Source organism: Mus caroli, unplaced genomic scaffold (genome assembly GCF_978045245.1).
Source record: "Mus caroli unplaced genomic scaffold, Mus_caroli_1 scaffold_18, whole genome shotgun sequence".
NCBI lineage: Eukaryota > Metazoa > Chordata > Mammalia > Rodentia > Muridae > Mus > Mus caroli.
This window is the reverse complement of record NW_028227273.1, coordinates 87,813,095-87,834,702: the sequence shown is the minus strand read 5'-3', so window position 1 is coordinate 87,834,702 and position 21,608 is coordinate 87,813,095. Positions and strand designations below refer to the sequence as shown.

Below are 21,608 nucleotides of genomic sequence, written 5' to 3'. Positions count from 1 at the left end.
ACACAGTCCATGCTATAATAGTGCTGACACAGAGTCCATGCTATAATAATAGTGCTGACACACAGTCCATGCTGTGACAGTGCTGACACATAGTCCATGCTATAATAGTGCTGACACACAGTCCATGCTGTGACAGTGCTGACACATAGTCCATGCTATAATAGTGCTGACACACAGTCCATGCTGTGACAGTGCTGACACACAGTCCATGCTATAATAGTGCTGACACACAGTCCATGCTATAATAGTGCTGACACACAGTCCATGCTGTGACAGTGCTGACACACAGTCCATGCTATAATAGTGCTGACACAGAGTCCATGCTGTGACAGTGCTGACACATAGTCCATGCTATAATAGTGCTGACACACAGTCCATGCTATAATAATAGTGCTGACACACAGTCCATGCTGTGACAGTGCTGACACATAGTCCATGCTATAATAGTGCTGACACACAGTCCATGCTATAATAGTGCTGACACAGAGTCCATGCTGTGACAGTGCTGACACACAGTCCATGCTATAATAGTGCTGACACAGAGTCCATGCTATAATAATAGTGCTGACACACAGTCCATGCTGTGACAGTGCTGACACATAGTCCATGCTATAATAGTGCTGACACACAGTCCATGCTATAATAATAGTGCTGACACACAGTCCATGCTGTGACAGTGCTGACACATAGTCCATGCTATAATAGTGCTGACACACAGTCCATGCTATAATAGTGCTGACACACAGTCCATGCTGTGACAGTGCTGACACACAGTCCATGCTATAATAGTGCTGACACACAGTCCATGCTATAATAATAGTGCTGACACACAGTCCATGCTGTGACAGTGCTGACACAGAGTCCATGCTATAATAGTGCTGACACACAGTCCATGCTATAATAATAGTGCTGACACATAGTCCATGCTATAATAGTGCTGACACACAGTCCATGCTGTGACAGTGCTGACACACAGTCCATGCTATAATAGTGCTGACACAGAGTCCATGCTATAATAATAGTGCTGACACACAGTCCATGCTGTGACAGTGCTGACACAGAGTCCATGCTATAATAGTGCTGACACACAGTCCATGCTAAAATAATAGTGCTGACACACAGTCCATGCTGTGACAGTGCTGACACATAGTCCATGCTATAATAATAGTGCTGACACACAGTCCATGCTGTGACAGTGCTGACACACAGTCCATGCTATAATAATAGTGCTGACACACAGTCCATGCTATAATAGTGCTGACACACAGTCCATGCTATAATAATAGTGCTGACACACAGTCCATGCTATAATAATAGTGCTGACACATAGTCCATGCTATAATAGTGCTGACACACAGTCCATGCTGTGACAGTGCTGACACACAGTCCATGCTGTGACAGTGCTGACACACAGTCCATGCTGTGACAGTGCTGACACAGAGTCCATGCTGTGACAGTGCTGACACACAGTCCATGCTATAATAGTGCTGACACACAGTCCATGCTGTGACAGTGCTGACACACAGTCCATGCTGTGACAGTGCTGACACACAGTCCATGCTGTGACAGTGCTGTTTTGGGGTTTTGGTGTTTGGTTGGGTTTTGGCTTTGATTTGATGGGGATTGCTTGGTTGGTTTTGTTTGTTTGGATTTTAAGACAAGGTCTTATTTTGGAGCTAATGTTGATCTGGAAGTTATTGTGATAGCCTGCAGCTTGCCACAATTTCAGGAAAGCACTACCATCTCTGACTGTTGTAGCTTTCCCTTTTATGTTGTTGACTTTAGCCCATCTTGATCTTAAACAGAAATTTGAGTTAAGGACTATACCTCGGCTTTGATAACAATGGTTTCCCTGTCATGCTGTTACTTCACTCTTCTTTCTATGTCTTTAAGGTGAGTGATTTCACGTGGAGCCATGATGGGACTCAAGCTCTCATTTCATATCGAGATGGGTTTGTCCTGGTTGGTTCTGTCAGTGGACAAAGACACTGGTCATCTGAAATCAACTTGGAGAGCCAGATCACGTGTGGTATATGGACTCCCGATGACCAGCAGGTAAAGCTTCTGAAATGTCACTGTGCACTGTTACCATTGCAGGTTGAGGAGGAGGCAGGAGGGGACAGATGCAAAAGCCCCTTAAAGAATCACACAGCACTGAGGACACTGTTCCCTGGTAGAAAGGCTTGTTGGCTATGCACAGAGCCCTGAGTTCCAATTCCAACATTGAAGTAAAAAAGTAAAATAAGAAAACTATCAAAGTGAAAATTAAAACAAACATGTAGATGAGATTCTAGTGTGGCAAACATTCAGTTAATGTTTGGAGTTTTTGTTTGTTTGTTTGTTTTTTGTTTTTCGAGACAGGGTTTCTCTGTATAGCCCTGGCTATCCTGGAACTCACTCTGTAGACCAGGCTGTCCTCGAACTCAGAAATCCGCCTGCCTCTGCCTCCCAAGTGCTGGGATTAAAGGCGTGCGCCACCACTGCCTGGCAGTTAATGTTTTAATTATATGAAATGTTCATATAAGTCAATTTTAGAAATCCAAATAAACTGCCAGTTTATCGATAGGTAACAAGTAGAAAAGGAAGATCAACTAATAATCATATTGTGAGAAAGTTTCCTCTTCAGGCGAGTTACATTTCCATGGCTCACTTAGGAGCAGCAGTAATGAAATAGTCCAGATGCTGCTGCAGTATAAGCAGCAGGTGAGCAGTGCTTCCCTCCCTTCTGCTCAGGGAAGCAGTTTGCGGGGACTCTGTCAGAGCCTTGCATCAGGGAACACACTCCTGAGAAGACTGAGGGCAGGAAGGGGGGTCTGCAGTCGCAGGCTTTGTATGTGATGGTGAAAGCGGGCCTCCCTGTAGAGTAGGTGCTTAAGGCATGGCTCCATCACTGTGGGGAGCTGAGTAGATAACAGGCCTCTTTTAAAAGTGGGAGACTGATAGAGCTCTTAGCGCGCATAAGGAATCAGGATGTGAAGTGGTGTGGCTCGTGCTGTCACAGTGTAGACTAACCCTGAGGAATACTTGAGCATGGTGAGAGAGCTGGAAGGACGTGAGTCAGACACAAGAGCCTTCATTCATGGCAGCAAGCCTCTGGCTGCTTTTCTGAGGTATGATTGCAAATGTTTCTTTATTGACCCTAGTTGTTATAATAATGGTTAAAAAAGCATTATCACTCAAAAAAATATGTATTGATAATTTAGAAATAGATGCTTGACCAATTTAAACCTTTACAAATGTAAAGCACGTTTACCAAGTAGTATTGCTTGGAACTCTTTCTGTTCTTGAGCTACACTCTTTGCTAAGCTGTTTCTCTAGTTGGCACACATTCATTTCATGTTTCCATCATCTCAAGGTTAAACTGGCACATTCTTTTTCCTTCATGATCAGTGCTGATTTATAAATTCTTAAGTTTCTTCTCTCTTCCAATAGACTTTTTCGTACTCTACTTTAGTATTTCTGTGAAGCATTTAGTTTCGTATGAAACTTTAGTATCCTAGGGTCTTATTCTTCTTATCTTGTGAGGGAAGCCTGCTGGCTGGCTTCTTCCTCTCCTCAGTTTCCTCTTCTGTGACAAAAGCTGTGAATGATTTCCTGCCTCTTCCCCACACTTCTGTAATGATAACTCTGAGGATGCTTGTGCAAGCACTGAAAATGTACTACAGTCAAGTCAGGGTCCGCTTCTGAGTGCCCTAAAGGATGGAAGCTGTGCAGTACCTGATGCCTGGTGTGCTGCTCTGCCAGCCACTGTCCCCAACAAACTAAACAAATGCACACACTTGCAGAGTGACAAGTACGCATCACACAGAAGGTGACACAGGAGGGAGGGGTGGTTCCTCCCTTGGGGAACTTGGGAAATGTGAAGAGACAGAACTATGAGCTTACCAATGCTGTGCCTTATGCATGGTGTACATGACATGTAGCAGATCATAGACAACCCACAGCACTGCAGGGGACCTCCACAGCCAGTGTCCATAGCACTGCCGGGGACCTCCACAGCTAGTGTCCACAGCACTGCACAGGACCTCCACAGCTAGAGTCTACAGCACTGCACGGGACCTCCACAGCTAGAGTCTACAGCACTGCACGGGACCTCCACAGCTAGAGTCTACAGCACTGCACGGGACCTCCACAGCTAGTGTCCACAGCACTGCACGGGACCTCCACAGCCAGTGTCCACAGCACTGCACGGAACCTCCAAAGCCAGTGTCCACAGAACTGCCGGGACCTCCACAGCTAGTGTCCACAGCACTGCACGGGACCTCCACAGCCAGTGTCCACAGCACTGCACGGAACCTCCAAGGCCAGTGTCCATAGAACTGCTGGGACCTCCACAGCTAGTGTCCACAGCACTGCAGGGGACCTCCACAGCTAGTGTCCACAGCACTGCAGGGGACCTCCACAGCTACTGTCCACAGCACTGCACGGGACCTCCACAGCTAGTATCTATAGCACTGCAGGGGACCTCCACAGCTAGTGTCCACAGCACTGCACGGGACCTCCACAGCTAGTGTCCACAGCACTGCACGGGACCTCCACAGCTAGTGTCCACAGCACTGCACGGGACCTCCACAGCCAGTGTCCATAGCACTGCTGGGACCTCCACAGCTAGTGTATATAGCACTGCCGGGACCTCCACAGCTAGTGTCCATAGCACTGCAGGGGACTTCCACAGCCCGTGTCTACAGCACTGCACGGGACCTCCACAGCTAGTGTCTACAGCTAGCTCCCTTGTGCTGTTAATATTTTGAAGCTGTGGAAATGGTCTGAGGGAGCCCATGGGGCATGGCCATGTCTATGCAAGATTAAGGCAATGCCTGTGTGATAGAGGCTCCCAGCTTACCATCTGTGTCCTCAAGACTGCTTTCACCTCCAGGAAGGATCTGTATCCTTCCTTGTTCATCAGACTTTCAAAATGGTTTGCAGACACTGAAGAACATGGATCTGCAGAGGAAATTAACAGGGAGAGGAGAGTTGAATACTTCGTTAGGCCTGTTTGATCTGAACATGGAAAAAAGAAAACTTCTTCCCTTTCTTTACCTGAGACAACACAGGAGAAGTGATTTATTTTGACTTACAGAGTTTGCAGTCTATCATTCATTACATGTTTTAGAACCTTTGCGAAGACAAAATTGTCATGTGGAAGGGCAAGAAGAAACAGCTGTTTAACTCATGGCAGCAAAAAGCACACTAACAGGAAAGAATGGTTAGTGTATATTCCTCAAAAACATATTCCAGTGACGGGCAGTGGTAGCACACGCTTTTAATCCCAGCACTTGGAAGGCAGAGGCAGGTAGATTTCTGAGTTCAACACCAGCCTGGTCTACAGAGTGAGTTCCAGGACAGCCAGGGCGACACAGAGAAACCCTGTCTTAAAAAAAAAGAAAGAAAGAAAGAAAGAAAGAAAGAAAGAAAGAAAGAAAGAAAGAAAGAAAGAAAGAAAGAAAGAAAGAAAAACCCCCATATTCCAGGAGACAACACTGCTTCCGACCAGCTGACCTTCCTTTAGTCTGTTCTCTTTGAAATAATTACTGGATGAAACCATTAAATCAGATCTCTTGTTACCTAACTGAAACCTTGTCACAGATGTGCTGTATTAATATCCGAGGTGTGTCCTATCCAGTCAGGTGGCAAGCAGAAGGAACTCTCACATCCTGTCTTGCCATTCTCTGATATCTCTGATATGATTTTGACTTGAAGTTTGCCTTATGTTTGCAGTTAGTGACATAGCTGGTTCTGGCCTTCCGTGTGTGACTTGGAGAGCAGGATTCCATGACTCCTATGGCCTGCAGTGGTCTGATTACAAATCTCCAAGTATATGAGGATTGGTTCCACTTGTTTCCTGTATCTCAGAGAAGTTAACATATGGTCAGAATAGCATTCAACAGAAACCCTTCACATCTTAGATAGGATTTGGGGTATTTCCTGCCAACCTCTAAATATCTAAGCAGTGCCTATTTATAAGTGTGTTAAGAAGTCCAGAGTTGCCGGGCGTGGTGGCGCATGCCTTTAATCCCAGCACTCGAGAGGCAGAGGCAGGCGGATTTCTGAGTTCGAGGCCAGCCTGGTCTACAGAGTGAGTTCCAGGACAGCCAGGGCTACACAGAGAAACCCTGTCTCGAAAAACCAAAAAAAAAAAGAAGTCCCGAGTTTTTTCCCTCCTATTTATCACCTACTTTCTTCACTCTAGATTGGTGGCTTATGTGCCGTTTTTGAGTAGGGAGAGTATGTCATGACTGAGTGTCAGTTGTTAACTGTATATACACAGATGTGACTGTTTCTCAGTTTGCAGAGTGCGTTTCCACCTCTGAATTCTTCTGCTCCACATCATGTCCAGATAGTGTCGGTGGGATGCAGAAGATTTGCCCTAGTGTGTGGTTAGTAATGTGTTCAGTATAAAGAAAATTTGTTTAAATTGACCCAATAATTTTCTGATATTCTTGCTCCCAGTTGTCTGTTTTTCCCTCTTACCTTTCGTGCACCTATTTTTGTAGTACATTTTTGTGTACTTGTGCATGTTGATACATCAGCCTTATATAACTTACATATATCATTCACTTACATTCCCACACCCAGAAATGAGTAGTGATGGCATCCATTGTCTAGGTTCATTTCCCTGACTGTTAGAGAAACATGGGGTGTGGCTGGGTTTTTGTTTTTGTTTTTAAATGGATATTTTGCCTGCCTGTATGTCTGTACACCATGTGTGTGTAGTTCCTTTGGAGACCAGGAGAGGGCATCAGATCCTGTAGCAGTGGAGTTACAGACAGGTCTGAGCCAACATGGGTGCTGGAAATTGAACCCAGATCTTCTGAAAGAGCAGCCAGTGCTCTCACTGCTAAGCCATGTTTCGGGCCCTAAAACAGTGTGTTTACTTTGTTTACGTTTGCTTTGTTTTTGGAACCACAATCAGTTGATCGGTTTAATTTGTGTACGCCAACTGATGGCCTGTTCCAACTTCTCGCTGTTGAATATTACAATCTAGAACTCCGTGGGAGGGACAGTGGCCCAGGAACTCAGACTCAGGTTGCGTAAATGCTGTCTTCTTTCATGATGATGCCTCTCTGTCATTTCCGTAGTACAGAGGAAGTCATAAATTATAACATGTTTCAAACGGACTAAAGTACCAGTTATAGTGAAATGGGAAGTCTCTGTTGTAGAAATTAGACATTGCCTGACAACATTGTTCACCTTTGGGTTGGTGGAAGCTAGAGCTCTTTTCCCACATTCTAAAAAAGAGCTTGTCTCTTTGTTCTGAGAATGTTAGGTCAAACACAGAGGTGGCAGTGAATGGCTATTAAGGGGCTAAAGATAGCCTAAGATAATTTGGTTCTGGACCTGCAACATTCTGCAGTAGCATTCCACATTCATGGAGACCCTAATCAGTCAGTGAGCCCAACTAAAAACTAGTTTTCCCTTTTCTTTGTGTATGTTTTTTGCTTTACTTACTTTGGGGGTTTTTGTTGGTTTCTTTGTTTTTGTTCTTCTGAGAACTTGAATTCAAAATGTTGTTCATCAATTTGGTGTGGCTACATACAGAACCTTTGCAGAAAATCAAGTTAGGTTTACAATTTGTTCTCAGTTCTTACAGCTCATTTTTTCAATTGTTGCATTTATTTCATGTAAGAAGTTTGTGTTGTGATATGGAAAGGTAATCCTATCTGGATAGTGGATAGCAGACAAAGACAGTTGTATCCTCCTAGGACTGCCCTAGCAGAGCACTGCAGACAGAGGCTGAAGGCCAACACTGAGACATTAGCAGTGTGTCTGGGGCTTACAGGTGGCCACTGCTTGCAGTATCCTCACGTGGCTTCCTCGCATCCCAGAGTCTGTCTCTTAGAAGACCCACATCTGCTGGATTAGACCATCACTTATGTTAGTCCTCATCTCAAAATAGAGTCCCATTTAATTAATTTGCTGGAAAACAAATATTGGGGGCATCTAATTCAGTTGATAACAGACTAATAAATTATTGGAAAAGAGAAGATGACAGACAGAGCCGTGGTGTAAAAACTTGGTGGAGTTGGGATATGTTCATGTTAGAGCATTGCAGGGCCTGAGGGAGAAGACGGCACATAGAGAGTGACAGAATGATTGACAGAGAAGGCTGAAGTCCTCCGTGGCTCTGAGGCACTGAAGCAGTGGGGTTTCTTCGGAGCCCTGCTGTGGCTTGGGAGAAGGACAGAGCACTTGAATGTGAAAGTGCTTTGCCACACAGACATTGGGAGCTGTGCCTCCAGGGGGTTTGAGGTCAAGGACAGCTGTTCTGCCACCTGAGAGTCACCTCCTTCTTTAGAAAGGCAGAGGCTGGGACAGCCCTCCAACAGCCAACCAGACATACTTTATCTGTTTCCACAACAAAAGCCTCCAAACCAAATTTTGGGAATTTATTCTAAAAGATGAAGAATTCTGTGGTAACCGTTTGTGAATGCACATTTACTAACATGGGAAGGGACTCTGTGGCTCTTGATTTTCCTGAAGAATCCCAAGAAAACAGTCCTTTGGGGCTTGCTTCTGCCACCGGGAGGGACGGGGTTCCACAAGGACTGTGCTGTAGAAGCAGGGTTTACCTAATACACCTGCTGCCAGCTGCTCCAGATGTCTGTCTCCTTGAGTACAGGTCATACTTACTTTGTCAATCCTAAAACCTTTAAAGGCAGAGATGCTTAAATCTCATATTTTCTTACACACTCTTAAAGTGATTTTAATAAAATGGGAAGGGTCTAGGTTAATAAATATTTGACAGTTAATAAGATTCCATTTTCTTATTTTCCAGACTTTAGAATGTTCAGGCGTGATCAGGCCACATATTTCCTCAGACCTCAAAGAGTTACTGTGTCTCACTTGCTAAAAGGAGGGTTAGTCTAAAACACCATCTGATATGTGGTGTGTTATTCCAAGTACACTGAGTTTATACAGTCGTCTTTAGGTGACATTGAGGGAAAGCCAGGAAAGGTTCCATGTGAAGTAAAAGTCACATCTATATGCAAATGCTTTGCTAGAAACAGCACTTGTAGGTGAAGTAGAGCCAAGTGGAGAACGGGGTTCTCACTAGGACCTGCCACTGACCAGATATCAAAATCAGGTCCTCACCTTTGTGTGGCAAGCCCTTTATTTACCCAGCTATCTTCTTGGGATTTTACAGTCTATGTATTTTTATTTTATTAAATCTAAAGATAGTGCAGTTAGTGCACTTTTTATCATTTCCTCTCCCTTCCCTGTGTGCATGTGTGCTTGTGTGTGTGTTGATGGGTATTGAACCGAGGCCCATAGATGTGCTAGATAGTATCCTGACCTGACTCTGACTGTTCCGCTGTGAGGAGTGTCTGTGTGGCCCTTGGCTGTCCTTTAGCCGCACTGGTGTAGAGCACAACCTCCTGAGTCACCATCGAGTTACAGGTGTGCACCTCCATGTGCAGCTCTGCTGTGGTTTTAAAGTCACTCACTCGCAGTACATCTGTGCAGGTCTCTTCAGAATGTGTGTTGCCCTCCTAACCACTGCTCACCGGAATGGCTGCAGCTGTCAGTTAGGGAAAGACTCTCTGGGACACACAGTCCCAGGCACACAGTTACACGGCCTGTGCTTTCTCAACTAATGACAGCTTTGTAGTCCAAATACTTTTCTAAAATCTGACACACAGGTGTTCTAACACCTGGGAGAGAGAGAAATGTCAAACTTGAAAAATTGAAGTATTAATGACTGCTTACTGTTTACAGCAGACTTGCATTCACTGTAGGTTATATTTCCCTGGCTGCTCTGTAAGAGCTGGCTGTCACCACAGCTTCATTCTCACCTCCCTGGGAGCCCTATGGTAAAGACTTCGGTGTCCTGGAAAAGACTCAGAAGCAACCATGCGCCGACCAACAGGAAAGCAAGCGGTCATCTCTCTCCCATCCCTTACACAGACTTTTGGAAGCCAAGAACTCTGAAGCTTGGTAGATTAAAATGTTGGTAATCCACACCCTTGTTGAAGACCTTTGCTGGTGACTAGAGCGAGCGTGGGGAAGAGCCTGTGTGGTAGCTGTTGGCTCCTGACGAGAACATCTCCAGGAGGCACCCAGGCCACTGGAGACATGAGCCTCTGGCTTGGCTTCAGGATAGAGGAACTTGATTTACACTAGGTGAATGTATTGTGGGGACTGTTCTGGAATAAACACTGCAGCACTAGTGATCATGGAAGAGAGAAGGTACGGGTGGACTGGAGCCAGGGTAGCTCCTGAGAGGCCTGGCTCTGGTCTAGTTTGCATTCTCAGTTGCTCTAAAGCCACAGGTGGGACAGGCAAGCCAGTGAGCAGAAGCACATGTGGCAGTCAGTGAGTTGTTAAGAGCAACCATTGTTGAAGCCATTTCTCCAGGTCTTGTTCTGTTCCAGGGAACAAGTGAAGTTGTGCTTAGAGATGAGCAGTGCAAGCGGTGTAAATCACTAAATCACTAAGAGTTGCTCTTTCCTACCTTGCTCAAATTCAGGTATATTACCTGATAAAATATACGTTAGTCCATTTTGAGTGAAAGAGGAGGAAAGACATGCTTCTAAAACATAGCCCCAGGGATGAGACCTTGGAAGTCACCTAAATGCCACTCTCCAAAAAGGAAGCTGTACTGGCTAATTTTGTGTCAACTTGACACAGCTGGAGTTGTCACAGAGAAAGGAGCTTCAGTTGAGGTAATGCCTCCATGAGATCCAGCTGTAAGGCATTTCCTCAATTAGTGATCAAGGGGGAAAGGTCCCTTGTGAGTGGTGCCATCTCTGGGCTGGTAGTCTTGGTTCTATAAGAGAGCAGGCTGAGCAAGCCAGGGGAAGCAAGCCAGTAAAGAACATCCCTCCATGGCCTCTGCATCAGCTCCTGCTTTCTGACCTGCTTGGGTTCCAGTTCTGACTTCCTTTGGTGATGAACAGCAGTATGGAAGTATAAGCCGAATAAACCCCTTTCCTCCCCAACTTGCTTCTTGGTCATGATGTTTGTGCAGGAATAGAAACCCTGACTAAGACAGAGGCTGAAGGTGGCTATCTACATCCATTTTGCATTTTTATCAATAATTTCACCTAATGCTGGGACCTTTCTAGATTTTTGGGCTTGTGTAGACCTGTGAGGAAGCATCCTTTTCTGTATGAAGGACCCAGGACTGGGACCAGTTTGTGGCCAACTTGTCCTATTGTAACTGCTACTTTCAGATCCTCCTCCTACCTCCCTCTGCTAGCCATAAAAGCTTTTGAGTCCTATTTAAATGCTACAGAAATACCCAAGTGTATTCCTAGATATGGTAAAACATTGTTCTCTTGCACCTACTAGTAAGCTTCTTCGTGAAAGGGCTGAGAGAAGGGCTGGGCATGGTGGGGAGGCAGGCTGGTCTGCACATTTTGAGGCCAGCCTGCGAGTTTGGGAAGTACTAAGGTCAGGGTCTGCCCTGCCCTACAGTACCGGAGCTACATCGTGGCTGGAGCAGCATCTACAGGACTGTCTCTGGTACCAAGACAAACCAATCCCAACACAAGCTAGCCCAGGAAGGACAAACTGGAGCTGTCAGCGACTACTGAAGCAGAGTGAATGGAGCTGCCCTGCCGTCTGTGCAGAATGACTGGGTGTTTTAAAGGAAGACTGAGGAAGAGAAAGGCACATGGACACAGTACTGAGTAGGAGGAACAAAGCTGCCAGGTGCCTGTCAAGGGAATTAGGATTCTGGACAAACTTAGCTGGCCACCACCAAAAGTGGGAGATAGGGCCTTGTCCTGGGTGGGGGGCTAGAACAACCAGTTCTCTTAGAGACATTGAGCTTTCACAGACAGGAACTTGAGGGAGGCCGGTGTCATTCTAGGGACATGGCCTTGAATTTATAGAAACAATACCAGTGTTCGCTCAAGGCCAGCAGAGGCAGAAGGAGAGTGGATGAAACTGTGCTGAAATTCTGCATTCTTAGATGACGGTTAGGTACAGTCAAGGTTAGGGCTCAAAGGGTTTGACTGGACTATGATTAGGCTAGTTTCTGTACTGGAACAGCACATATCTCATCTCTGATAAGGCACACATGCTCTCAGTGCCAAAGGACTGCTGTGGGTAGGCATGAAAAGACAGCCATAAGAATTCCATAGGAATACCTGTGGGACATGCACAATTGATTCTGGCTGGAGGTCAGCCATCCAGCCGTCCAGCCACTGGCATTCAGGCAAGGGTCATCATCAGGATGTGGTATTAAAAATAATCCATATGAAGAAAATTAACAAAATGTTGACTTTAACATATATATATATATATATATATATATATATATATATATATGTATGTATATGTATACACACACACATATACACACACACACAACAATTTTCCTCCCATCTTCCATTCTTAGTTTGTTCAGTGTAAATCTCATGAAAGATTTCTATTTCATGTATCTTGTAATTTATCTCATGATACTGTGATTAGCTGAACCCAGAGAGACCCACAATCAACCAGAATTCTAATGTGTGTTGGAGCACAGCAACCCAAGCTGGTCTCAAATTGGTGCTTCTCCTCCCTCAGTCTCCTGGGAACAGAGATTATAGATGGGCACCACTGTGCCAAGGTTAGGGTCTTAGTTGTTACCCGCAATAACCAAAGCAACAACAAAATGCTATGCAATGCACAGATACAGTAGCTGCACCTGTTTGAGTTCAAGAAATGGATTTTCTTCCACAAAGCCTCAAAGATTTCAGAACACATGGAAAACAAAACAAAATGTTCCAAACGAGAAACAAAGTAGCTTGGTTGGATGAGGATAGGCAGAAAAGGAGGGCGGCAGCCCTCTGTCCTCTTCTCAGTTGTGAGGATTCATGGTCTCCTTGCCTGTTTGGGAAAGGAGTCTTCCCATATATGATTCGTTAAGGGCTTAAACAAAGATGGGATTCCCTTTTGTGGTGCAGCACTACTACAGAGTCATTGCTGGGTCTGGGGAGGAGGGGAGAGAAAGCTCACTTGTGGGCAGGAGAGGCTGTCTTACCTTGGCTCTAGGTTAGTTTAGAAGTCCTTCAGTAGCAAAGACCTGGGGAGTCTCCTGAATCCCACAGCTTAGAAGTGACGGGCACAGCCAGCTGTGAAGCTACATTGTATCCTTTCAGAATAAACCAGGAATCTTCTATCAGGTGCAGGGGTTTCTTTTACAGCTGTCTTATTTTAGAAACTGTTTCTTTAGTTACAAAATATCCACGCCTGGTCTTGAAGCTCTTTTGAAGGCCACTGTTGTCAAATGAGAGAGAGAGAAGGGCGTGGATTGCACATCAGAACAGAAGCTCCCTCTGAAGAAAGAGAGGGATGTCTTTTCATTCTGGTCCTCGGCAGGCCATTCAGCTCTGCCACTCTCCATGCTAAAGCTGCGGGAGCGCTTCCCCTGGCTCTGAGCCATAGAGCTTATATAAAAAGCCATCACTTCCCTCAGGAACTAACTAGTGCTAATAATTATACTCCATTACAAAAAGCTGTTTGTGGAAGCATGCTTGTTGATAGGCAATTCCTCGGTCCAGCCTTACTAAAGCATGTATATGAACATTGTGTCTAGAGGTAACTGTACTGGTGAGATGCTGCTGCTTGCAAAACAAGAGCCTGCGCATGGTGCTGTGTCTTCACCTTCTTCCACTCAGGGTTGGAGCTTGGTTCACAGTTCACTGTAAACCACTGGTAACAATAGTGCGTATGTAAAACCACTTCTGTATGGTAATGAAAAGATGACATATTTTCTAGGTGAGGGTGCCCATTGCTGTGATAAAGCACCATGAACAAAAAACAGGTTGGAGAGAAAAGAATATATTCAGCTTACACTTTCACATCATATAGTCTATCACTAAAGTAAGTCAAGACAGGAGCTCAAACAGGGCAGGAACCTGGAGGCAGGAGCTGATACAGACGCTCTGAAGGGGTACTGTGTACTGGCTTGCTCAGCCTGCTTTCTTAGAGAACCCAGGGCCATCAGCCCAGGGATGACAGCACCCATAATGGCCTGGGCGCTCCCCCATCAGTTGCTAGTTAAGAATATGCCCTAGAAGATTGCCTATAGCCAGATCTTACGGGGACATTGTCTTAATTGGGTTTCCCTTCTTTCAGATGACTTTAACTTGTGTCTTACTGATATAAAACTATCCAGCACGCACGTGGATTATTAAAATCACATTATTGTTGAAGGAACAACAATAACAACAACAAAACCCCTCAAAACCCAAAACCAACAAAACCTAGGGCCAGCTCTAAGGGATCTGACTCCTGGTCTCTATGGACATCAACACTCATGAGCACTTACATACACACAATATATATAATGCAATAAAATACATCTTAAGAGAAAACTGCCTTGTTGTTTATATTTCCAACTAAAAGGTAATTGAAAGGCAGAGATAGCATTGAACTAGCTACCTGCTGAAGAAACTGATACAGCCTTACAGAGGCCTACTCTCTCCACAAGCATGGGAGCCACCAGAAGAAATAGTAGGAAGAAAATTTGGGGGAGGGCAATCTTAGGGGAAGAAGTAAATACTAAATTTTAATTTAAAGAAGAAAAGGAAAAAGTCAAAGTTTGAGTGGTTGGAAAACTAGGCCAAAAGCCAATGACTTTTTGCAGAAATTAATTTATAGAACAGAATCATGTGACATCTTGGGGTACAGACCTGTCCTCAAATGGTATGATGGAGTGGAGTTGAGAGTACTGTGAGTGAAGGCTGTGCTTAGCATGAGGCCAGTTCTGTGTGCAGAGCCCTCTGAGTACCTGTTGTGTGCCACACAGATGCTGGGCATTGGAGCCTCAGCAAAGCCATTCTTTACTGTCAATGGGGTTGACTATCTGAGGTCTGTGAGGCTGTTGGTGTGATTGTAGTTGCTGAGAGGGAAGAGAGTTAGGCCTACCCTTGAACCACAAGACAAGGCAGGAACTTGGAAGGGGCTGTTGTGTCCCAGCACCAGTGAGGCTCGGCTGTGCGGCTTCCTTGGCTCTGGCTGTGGGCAGATATCGATGTCCTTCAGGCGGTCTCATTATTCTCCCTCTGTCTCCTTCTCCTAAAGCCCTTTGCTCGCGGAAGCTTTAGCTCATTTGAAGTGATGAGTCATGAGAGAACTTGCAATGGAGATTTTTTTTCAAATCTGATTTCATGTTGTATTACTGTTCTTCAGTTATCTGTGATATGCCTGTTGTAGAACAGTTGCTTTCTCAGTCATTGCTGATAGCTAGCCTGCGAGCTGCTGCTTCCTTTCCGTTCATCTCAGTAGTGGATTGTCTTGTGTGGGACCTGTAGTTGGAATGAATTCATAGTAGACTCTTGGGCCTGGTGTTTTGTTCTCTTCGGCTTTGCTGTGGATCTTGAATAGCAGTCAGTCATTAAATTGCCAGTCCTCTGTGACTGTCACTAAGTGCAGAGGTGTGTCCTGCCCTTTGCACATACCTGTCATGCACAGTGACAGGTCCTAGGGAGACACAGGCTGTCACACAGAGCTCCCACCCCACAGGCTGCAGCTCAGGATGCCAGAACAAAGTGTGGTAAAGGGGCGGACTGGAACACACAGTAGTTTCTCAGATTTCTGGAGGCCGAGAAGGTCAAGATAACAGTTTGATTACTGCTAGGCCTCCTTTGGGAGTGTAGAAGGCCGGCCCCAGGTCTCTCACTGCCTTTCCTTGGTGCTTGCGGGTAGAGAGGGAAACATACATCTTTTCCTCCTAGAAGGGTGCTCATCTTTTTCCAAATATGATAAAGTAATATGCTTACGTGACCAAATGTACTTCCTCTTTGGTCAGACATAAACATTCTCTGTAAATTAGAGATAATTATAATAATGAATTTCTTGTGAATCTTTACTTTCCAGAAAAATAAATGTTTTCATAGCCCCTCTTTTAGCTAGAAGACAAAAGAAACAGACAGTCCAGCAGTGTTTTTCTGCTTTTGAAAACGTATGAACATCATAGTGTATTCATTGTGCTGCTGGTCACGTTTCAGTATGTGAGGCATTACTTTGGTTACATTGATTGAGGTAGGAAGATTCATTCACTGTGAATCGCTCCACTCCTGATCGTGACCTTGGCCTGTAGAACTGTGGGAAATGAACTGACCACGCACATGTGTATTTAATTATGGAGATGATGCAGCCAGCTCCTTGGGCTCCTACCACAGTGACTTCCCCATTATAGGGACTGTCTCCTAGAACTGAGCTAACATAGACCTTGTGAAGTTGCTTTTGTGGAGTATTTATCATAGCAATAGAAAAGAAACTGAGCCAGTCGTCCCATTGCTCCCAGTTTTCATCAGTTTGTCTTTTAGTTGTGCATATATTTTGTCCTCTGAACACAAAGTGAGATTGAAGTTTACCCCGCTTGTTCAAGGGCCCTACTCTTTGGTTGCAGGTGTTGTTTGGCACAGCAGATGGGCAGGTGATCGTCATGGACTGCCACGGCAGAATGCTAGCCCATGTCCTCCTGCATGAATCTGATGGCATCCTCAGCATGTCCTGGAATTACCCCATCTTCCTGGTGGAGGACAGCAGTGAGAGTGACACAGACTCGGATGATTATTCTCCTCCCCAAGGTAACCAGCTCGCTGCCCTCACTTTCATCGCATTTGGCAAAGAGAACATCGGGAAAGAGAGTGACATCACTCAGAGAAGGTGGTTCACCTTACACACACCTCTCTGACTTACTGGAGAGAGCTTTTAATGCTGAAATGCAACACAACTGCTCCCCCACCCCGAAAGCTGGTCTTCCCATTACCTCTTTTCTTAAGATCACTGGTTGAGTTGATTTCATTTCAAAGACTAAGGTTTTCCTAGACATAAAATGAGACATATGTCTCCTCCTATCCCTAGGGTTTTGTGGGACTTAGCTGCTTAGCAGGAATACATTTTCATTGCAGATGAAAGATTGCATACTATTAATATAACTTAATATGTGGTATGACCAAATCCCTAGCTCTTTTAAAGCTGGTGGCTTTAGCTTTATGTAAGAGAGAGATTTATTCTGCTGTTCCAGAGAGCAGCAGCTGGAGCTAGTGCCCCATGTCCCTGTTTGTGCTCTGTCCCTTCTCAATTACAAAGAGGCAATGCCCCTCTGTAAGCCTTATTGGTGTTAGTTGGTGTTAGATACTTGAGACTCGTGCCTCCTCCACCTTTGGTGTTAATATATTTTGTCAGATGTGAAGGAGACCAAAGGCAGCCTTTGATGGCCGGCGGGCCTCTACCAGCATCAGGGTTGGCTAGTCACCAATGTCTCATATCTGTACTTGTTTTTGCCTTGAAGAAAAAAGATGCATTATAAAATGCTAGAAAGGAGTGGTCCTTGCATAAATGGCTGTCCCACAGCCACAGGCTCTAGGCCACAGGCATGCATTTCATGGTTTCTCATCAGTCCTGTCATGATGGTGCATGCCGTCCTGTGAAGGGCTGGACCAGTGTCATCAGTGTCTGGGTGGCACATGTCTCCTCCCTCCTGTCACAGAGACATAGTTGATTCCTCAGGATTTTTCCCATGTTCAAAATAAGTTTTCGGGAGGGGTCGGGATCTGTGAGTCTTAGGAGGAGAGTGTTCAGCACCTACAAATCCATTGAGGAAGCAACTGTCCTTCTTCTGATGGACACAGCTGTGATAAAGTGTTGGTCATATTTCTGCAGCCTCATGGTAATGAAGTCAGTTTCTATGAAATGCAGCTAGCTTGTCTTCAAGTAGAAACCCTGTGTAGGATGCAGATGTACTCGTTCTTATCTTAGAAGAGGAGGAAATAGTGTGCAAAGGCCAAGGTTACAGAACCACTCTCACTTTGGCCTGAGGTGGCAGTGTATAACTTATACTTCTCAAACCATGGTGCACTTCTCAGGGTAGCACACATTTGCATATAGCAATATGCAAACATAGATGTAGCGGTGTTGGAGTGTAGAGGTGGTATGATGCACTGGCGTAGAGTGAAGGAAAGGTTGCTGTCTTGGGTTACATGTCTGTTAGACCCTAACCACCTGCTGGACGTGACCTCGGTGCCACTGCAGCATCCACAGAAGCTTCTGAAGAGTTCTAGCCATCCACGTGTTCAGAGAAACTTTTACTTAAAAATACGGTAATTCATTTATTTCATATGTATGGCTGCTTTGCCCGAATCTGGGACTGTACACCTCATGCATGTAGCACCTGCAGACCCAGAAGAGAGCATCAGATCCCTGGAATAGAGTTACAAGAATGGTTGTGAGCCACCATGTAGATACTGGGAATTAAACCCAGGTCCTCTGGAAGAGCAGTGACTGCTCTTAACCACTGAGCCATCTCTGCAGCCTGACTTTTTCTTTTTCAAGTATTGTGTGAGTGAGCCAGTTCATGATCTGTTACACAAGAGCACTCCTGGAACTCCCAAGCAGAGTTTCCTAAGGCTGGCCATGTACTCCACACATGGTAAAGGACTTTATGAGTCCCATCTTGGTTCTACCCTCTCTGTAAATTTGGTGGCTCCTGTGGTAAAAACTTCAGGATCTAATACTGGATGCTATGACTGCTTATTGTCTCTAACTTTGAGTGAAGCTTTTTGCTCTGTGCATTGGACCACATTAAGAAAACACTTTAATATCTTTCCCTACCATTCTTACTGTTACGCAACATTTAAATAATTTACACTTTGTATCAAATGAAACACATAATACATTAACATGTATGTTAATAAACTCACATTATCACCCTCAGTTGCCTCTGGGGATGCCTATCCTACGTCCTATTTCTCATCTCAGCTCCTCATGCTAGTACCCTACTCTGTGTGTGTGTGTGTGTGTGTGTGTGTGTGTGTGTGAGAGAGAGAGAGACAGAGAGACAGAGAGACAGAGACAGAGAGAGACCGACCCTGAGTACTGCAGGGCTCCCTTCACTTGCTCCATTCCAGGCCACAGTGTGAGCTCTATTACTAGACAACCTTTAGGGCACTGTGGTGCTTCGAATGAGCATGGCCTCCGTAGGCACACATGTTTGAGTACTGACTGGGTCCCCAGTTGATAGAACTGTTTGGGAAGGACTAAGAGATGTGGCCTTGGAGAAGGTGTGTCACTGGGTATGGAATTTGATGTTTTGAAAAGCCCACTCCATTCCCAGTTATATATATGTGCCTCTTACTTACACACAAGGATCCAAGCTCTTAGGTGCTGTTTCAACGCCATGCCTGCCTGCTAACGCGCTGCCCCTGGGAGCCCCACGTTAACTGTTTCCTTTTGTGAGTTACCTGAGTCATGGTGTTGTGTTGTGGCAATAGAAAAGTACTAAGTGAGGTGTCAACCAGCACAGCCTTAGACGTGGGCCAGGTTGTGCTCATTGGCAGCTATTCACTGGGCCCTCGTGTTTCCACAGATGGGCCTGCGGCCTACCCCATCCCTGTGCAGAACATCAAGCCTCTGCTCACCGTCAGCTTCACCTCCGGAGACATCAGCTTAATGAACAACTATGACGACTTGTCTCCCACTGTCATCCGTTCAGGGCTGAAAGGTACAAAATATGCCATTTCCTAACCCCACAGGTGGCAGCTGTGCACACCTGCCTTCCAAGCTGGTGCCTTCCCATGTCGCTGCCGGGCTCTCCTGTGTGATGGCCTTTGGGGGCTTAGTGGAGTCTGTGACAGAGAGCACTCTGCTAAGCTCCTCTGCTCATCTTAAGTCTATAGCTGCCCTCATGGAGCATAGGGATTCCTGATACCCAGGCTGAGTCCTAGCCCGCTCCTTTCTCCACTCTGGCAAGGATGGCCTGCTGGTGACTATATTTACATCCGACTGTCACTTTATTCAAATGGCAGCAGATGGCACCATGTTGTCCTTTACCCAGAAGCCCTTAAGAGTTTTGGCAAGCTTATAAGGAGTTGATCATTGTGCAGTGGAGTTCCTTGAAAGACCTGTGGAGGTTCCAGACTGTCATATCCGTGCAGGGCAATGATAAGTGCTGCTACTACGTTCCTGTGAAGAAACGTCTCCCCAAGAGGGAAATCACTGGGGCTCTCCTGGTTGTATACTTGAAGGTTACTAGAGGCACAGTGGCCTTGGTAGATCTTTTGCTAAGTAACAATCTTGCCTCTTCAGGATTCACTCAGGCAGAGTAGAAAAAAAATTGAAATTCTAAGCCTGGGCTGATTCTGGTCCTGCTGTCATCTGACCGGGCATACAGACGAGACTGCTGTGCAGCCTTACTGTCTTAGCTGCCGTCATGCAGAGTCACTGCCATGCAGCAACTGCTGCTTCTCTAGGCGCTCTAGGAACCATGGGGATGTGATGAGTCATGTCTGCACATCACACTTGGCAGCAGTATATGGCACCTATCTGCTCGCCCTCACACTTACTTACTAAGTCTGTTCTCAGATTAAGGCATAGTTTTAAGCAAATTGTACTCGTTCATAGTTATCTCGTTCTGCTGTTTGAGAACTTCACTTGTAAGGAATTATTTAGTCTATAAGCTCCCCTTGACTAAGTAATTTACCTTAAACTTCTGCTTAGCTCACAAGGAGCAGGAGATGGGGTTTTGGTGTGCTATCTGCCCCTCCCCACTTTTTTCTTTTACTTAGAAAAAAATGCCTGAGTCACGAACTCCGGTGTTCTCTGATGCAAGCAGTGTCAGCGCCTTTCTAGGTGGTATAGGTGGGTTCCAGAGACCCTCACATTGCATCCCATGTGTGTCAAGAAACAAAGATATGCTTCAGTCCCCTGCCCGCCTCCCAGCACGTTCAAACACCACCCCACCTCTACCCCAGCACCGGCACTTTCAATGACTGAGCCATCTTTCCAGGCTCAGAATTGCACCTTTCTTCGTTTCAGTGAGGTCTCTGGGAATCGTGCAGGTTTGGGATGGGTGTGTAGCTGTGTTGCCACCTTCCTCGTGTAGCATGCCTCCACCTTTCAGTCCTGACTCTGTCCTGAGTATGTATGGAGGCCAGAGAATAACCTCAGGCGTCGTCCTCTGAAATAGTAGCTGTTTTCTTTGAGACTGAGTTGGTTACTCATGGCCCGAATGCTCTGCAGTTAGACTAGGCTGGTGGGCTAGTGAGCCGGGGACTCATCTAGCTCTGCCACCTCTGTAGCAGTAGATTACAAGCATGCACCACCACATCTGGCAATTACTTAAGTTCTAGGGACTCAACTCAGGTCCTGATGTTTACAATAGAACACTTGGCAGTGTGGGCTATCTCCCCAGCCTTTAAAAAGGCAAAGAAAGCCAAACAACAAACACTTGCTTTAAATAAACAACACTTTTCCTGATTTTACCATCTTGCAATTACTAAGTTGTGTATCTGACCCCTTCAGTCACTTCCCATCCACACGTATATGTACACACATGTACACACAGACATACATATATCTTTTGGTTAATAAAAAAAGCAGCTAGCCGGGTGTGGTGGCACACGCCTTTTAATCCCAGCACTCGGCAGGCAGAGGCAGGTGGATTTCTGAGTTCGAGGCCAGCCTGGTCTACAAAGTGAGTTCCAGGACAGCCAGGGCTATACAGAGAAACCCTGTCTCGAAAAAACAAACAAACAAACAAAAAAGCAGCTGTTTACCATAGAAAATTAAGGGCAGAGGACTGTGGTGATCTCTAACTCCCAAATGGTGTTACAGTGTTTATGTACAGTGTACTGTCTCTTTCCTGCTGAGTCTTCGCTACCTCCTTT

General features: G+C 45.5%; 1 protein-coding gene across 5 annotated transcripts in view; it reads left to right on the top strand.

The window, feature by feature from the left end:
- Tulp4 (TUB like protein 4) overlaps window positions 1-21,608 on the top strand; it is a 140,313-nt gene that overhangs the window by 83,085 nt on the left and 35,620 nt on the right. For all 5 annotated transcript variants that reach the window (XM_029471020.2, XM_021185717.3, XM_029471019.2 and 2 more), the window contains 3 exons: window positions 1,894-2,055; window positions 16,349-16,529; window positions 19,310-19,444. In XM_029471020.2, the coding sequence (XP_029326880.1) occupies window positions 1,894-2,055; window positions 16,349-16,529; window positions 19,310-19,444 (478 nt within the window). The remainder of the gene's footprint in view (window positions 1-1,893; window positions 2,056-16,348; window positions 16,530-19,309; window positions 19,445-21,608) is intronic.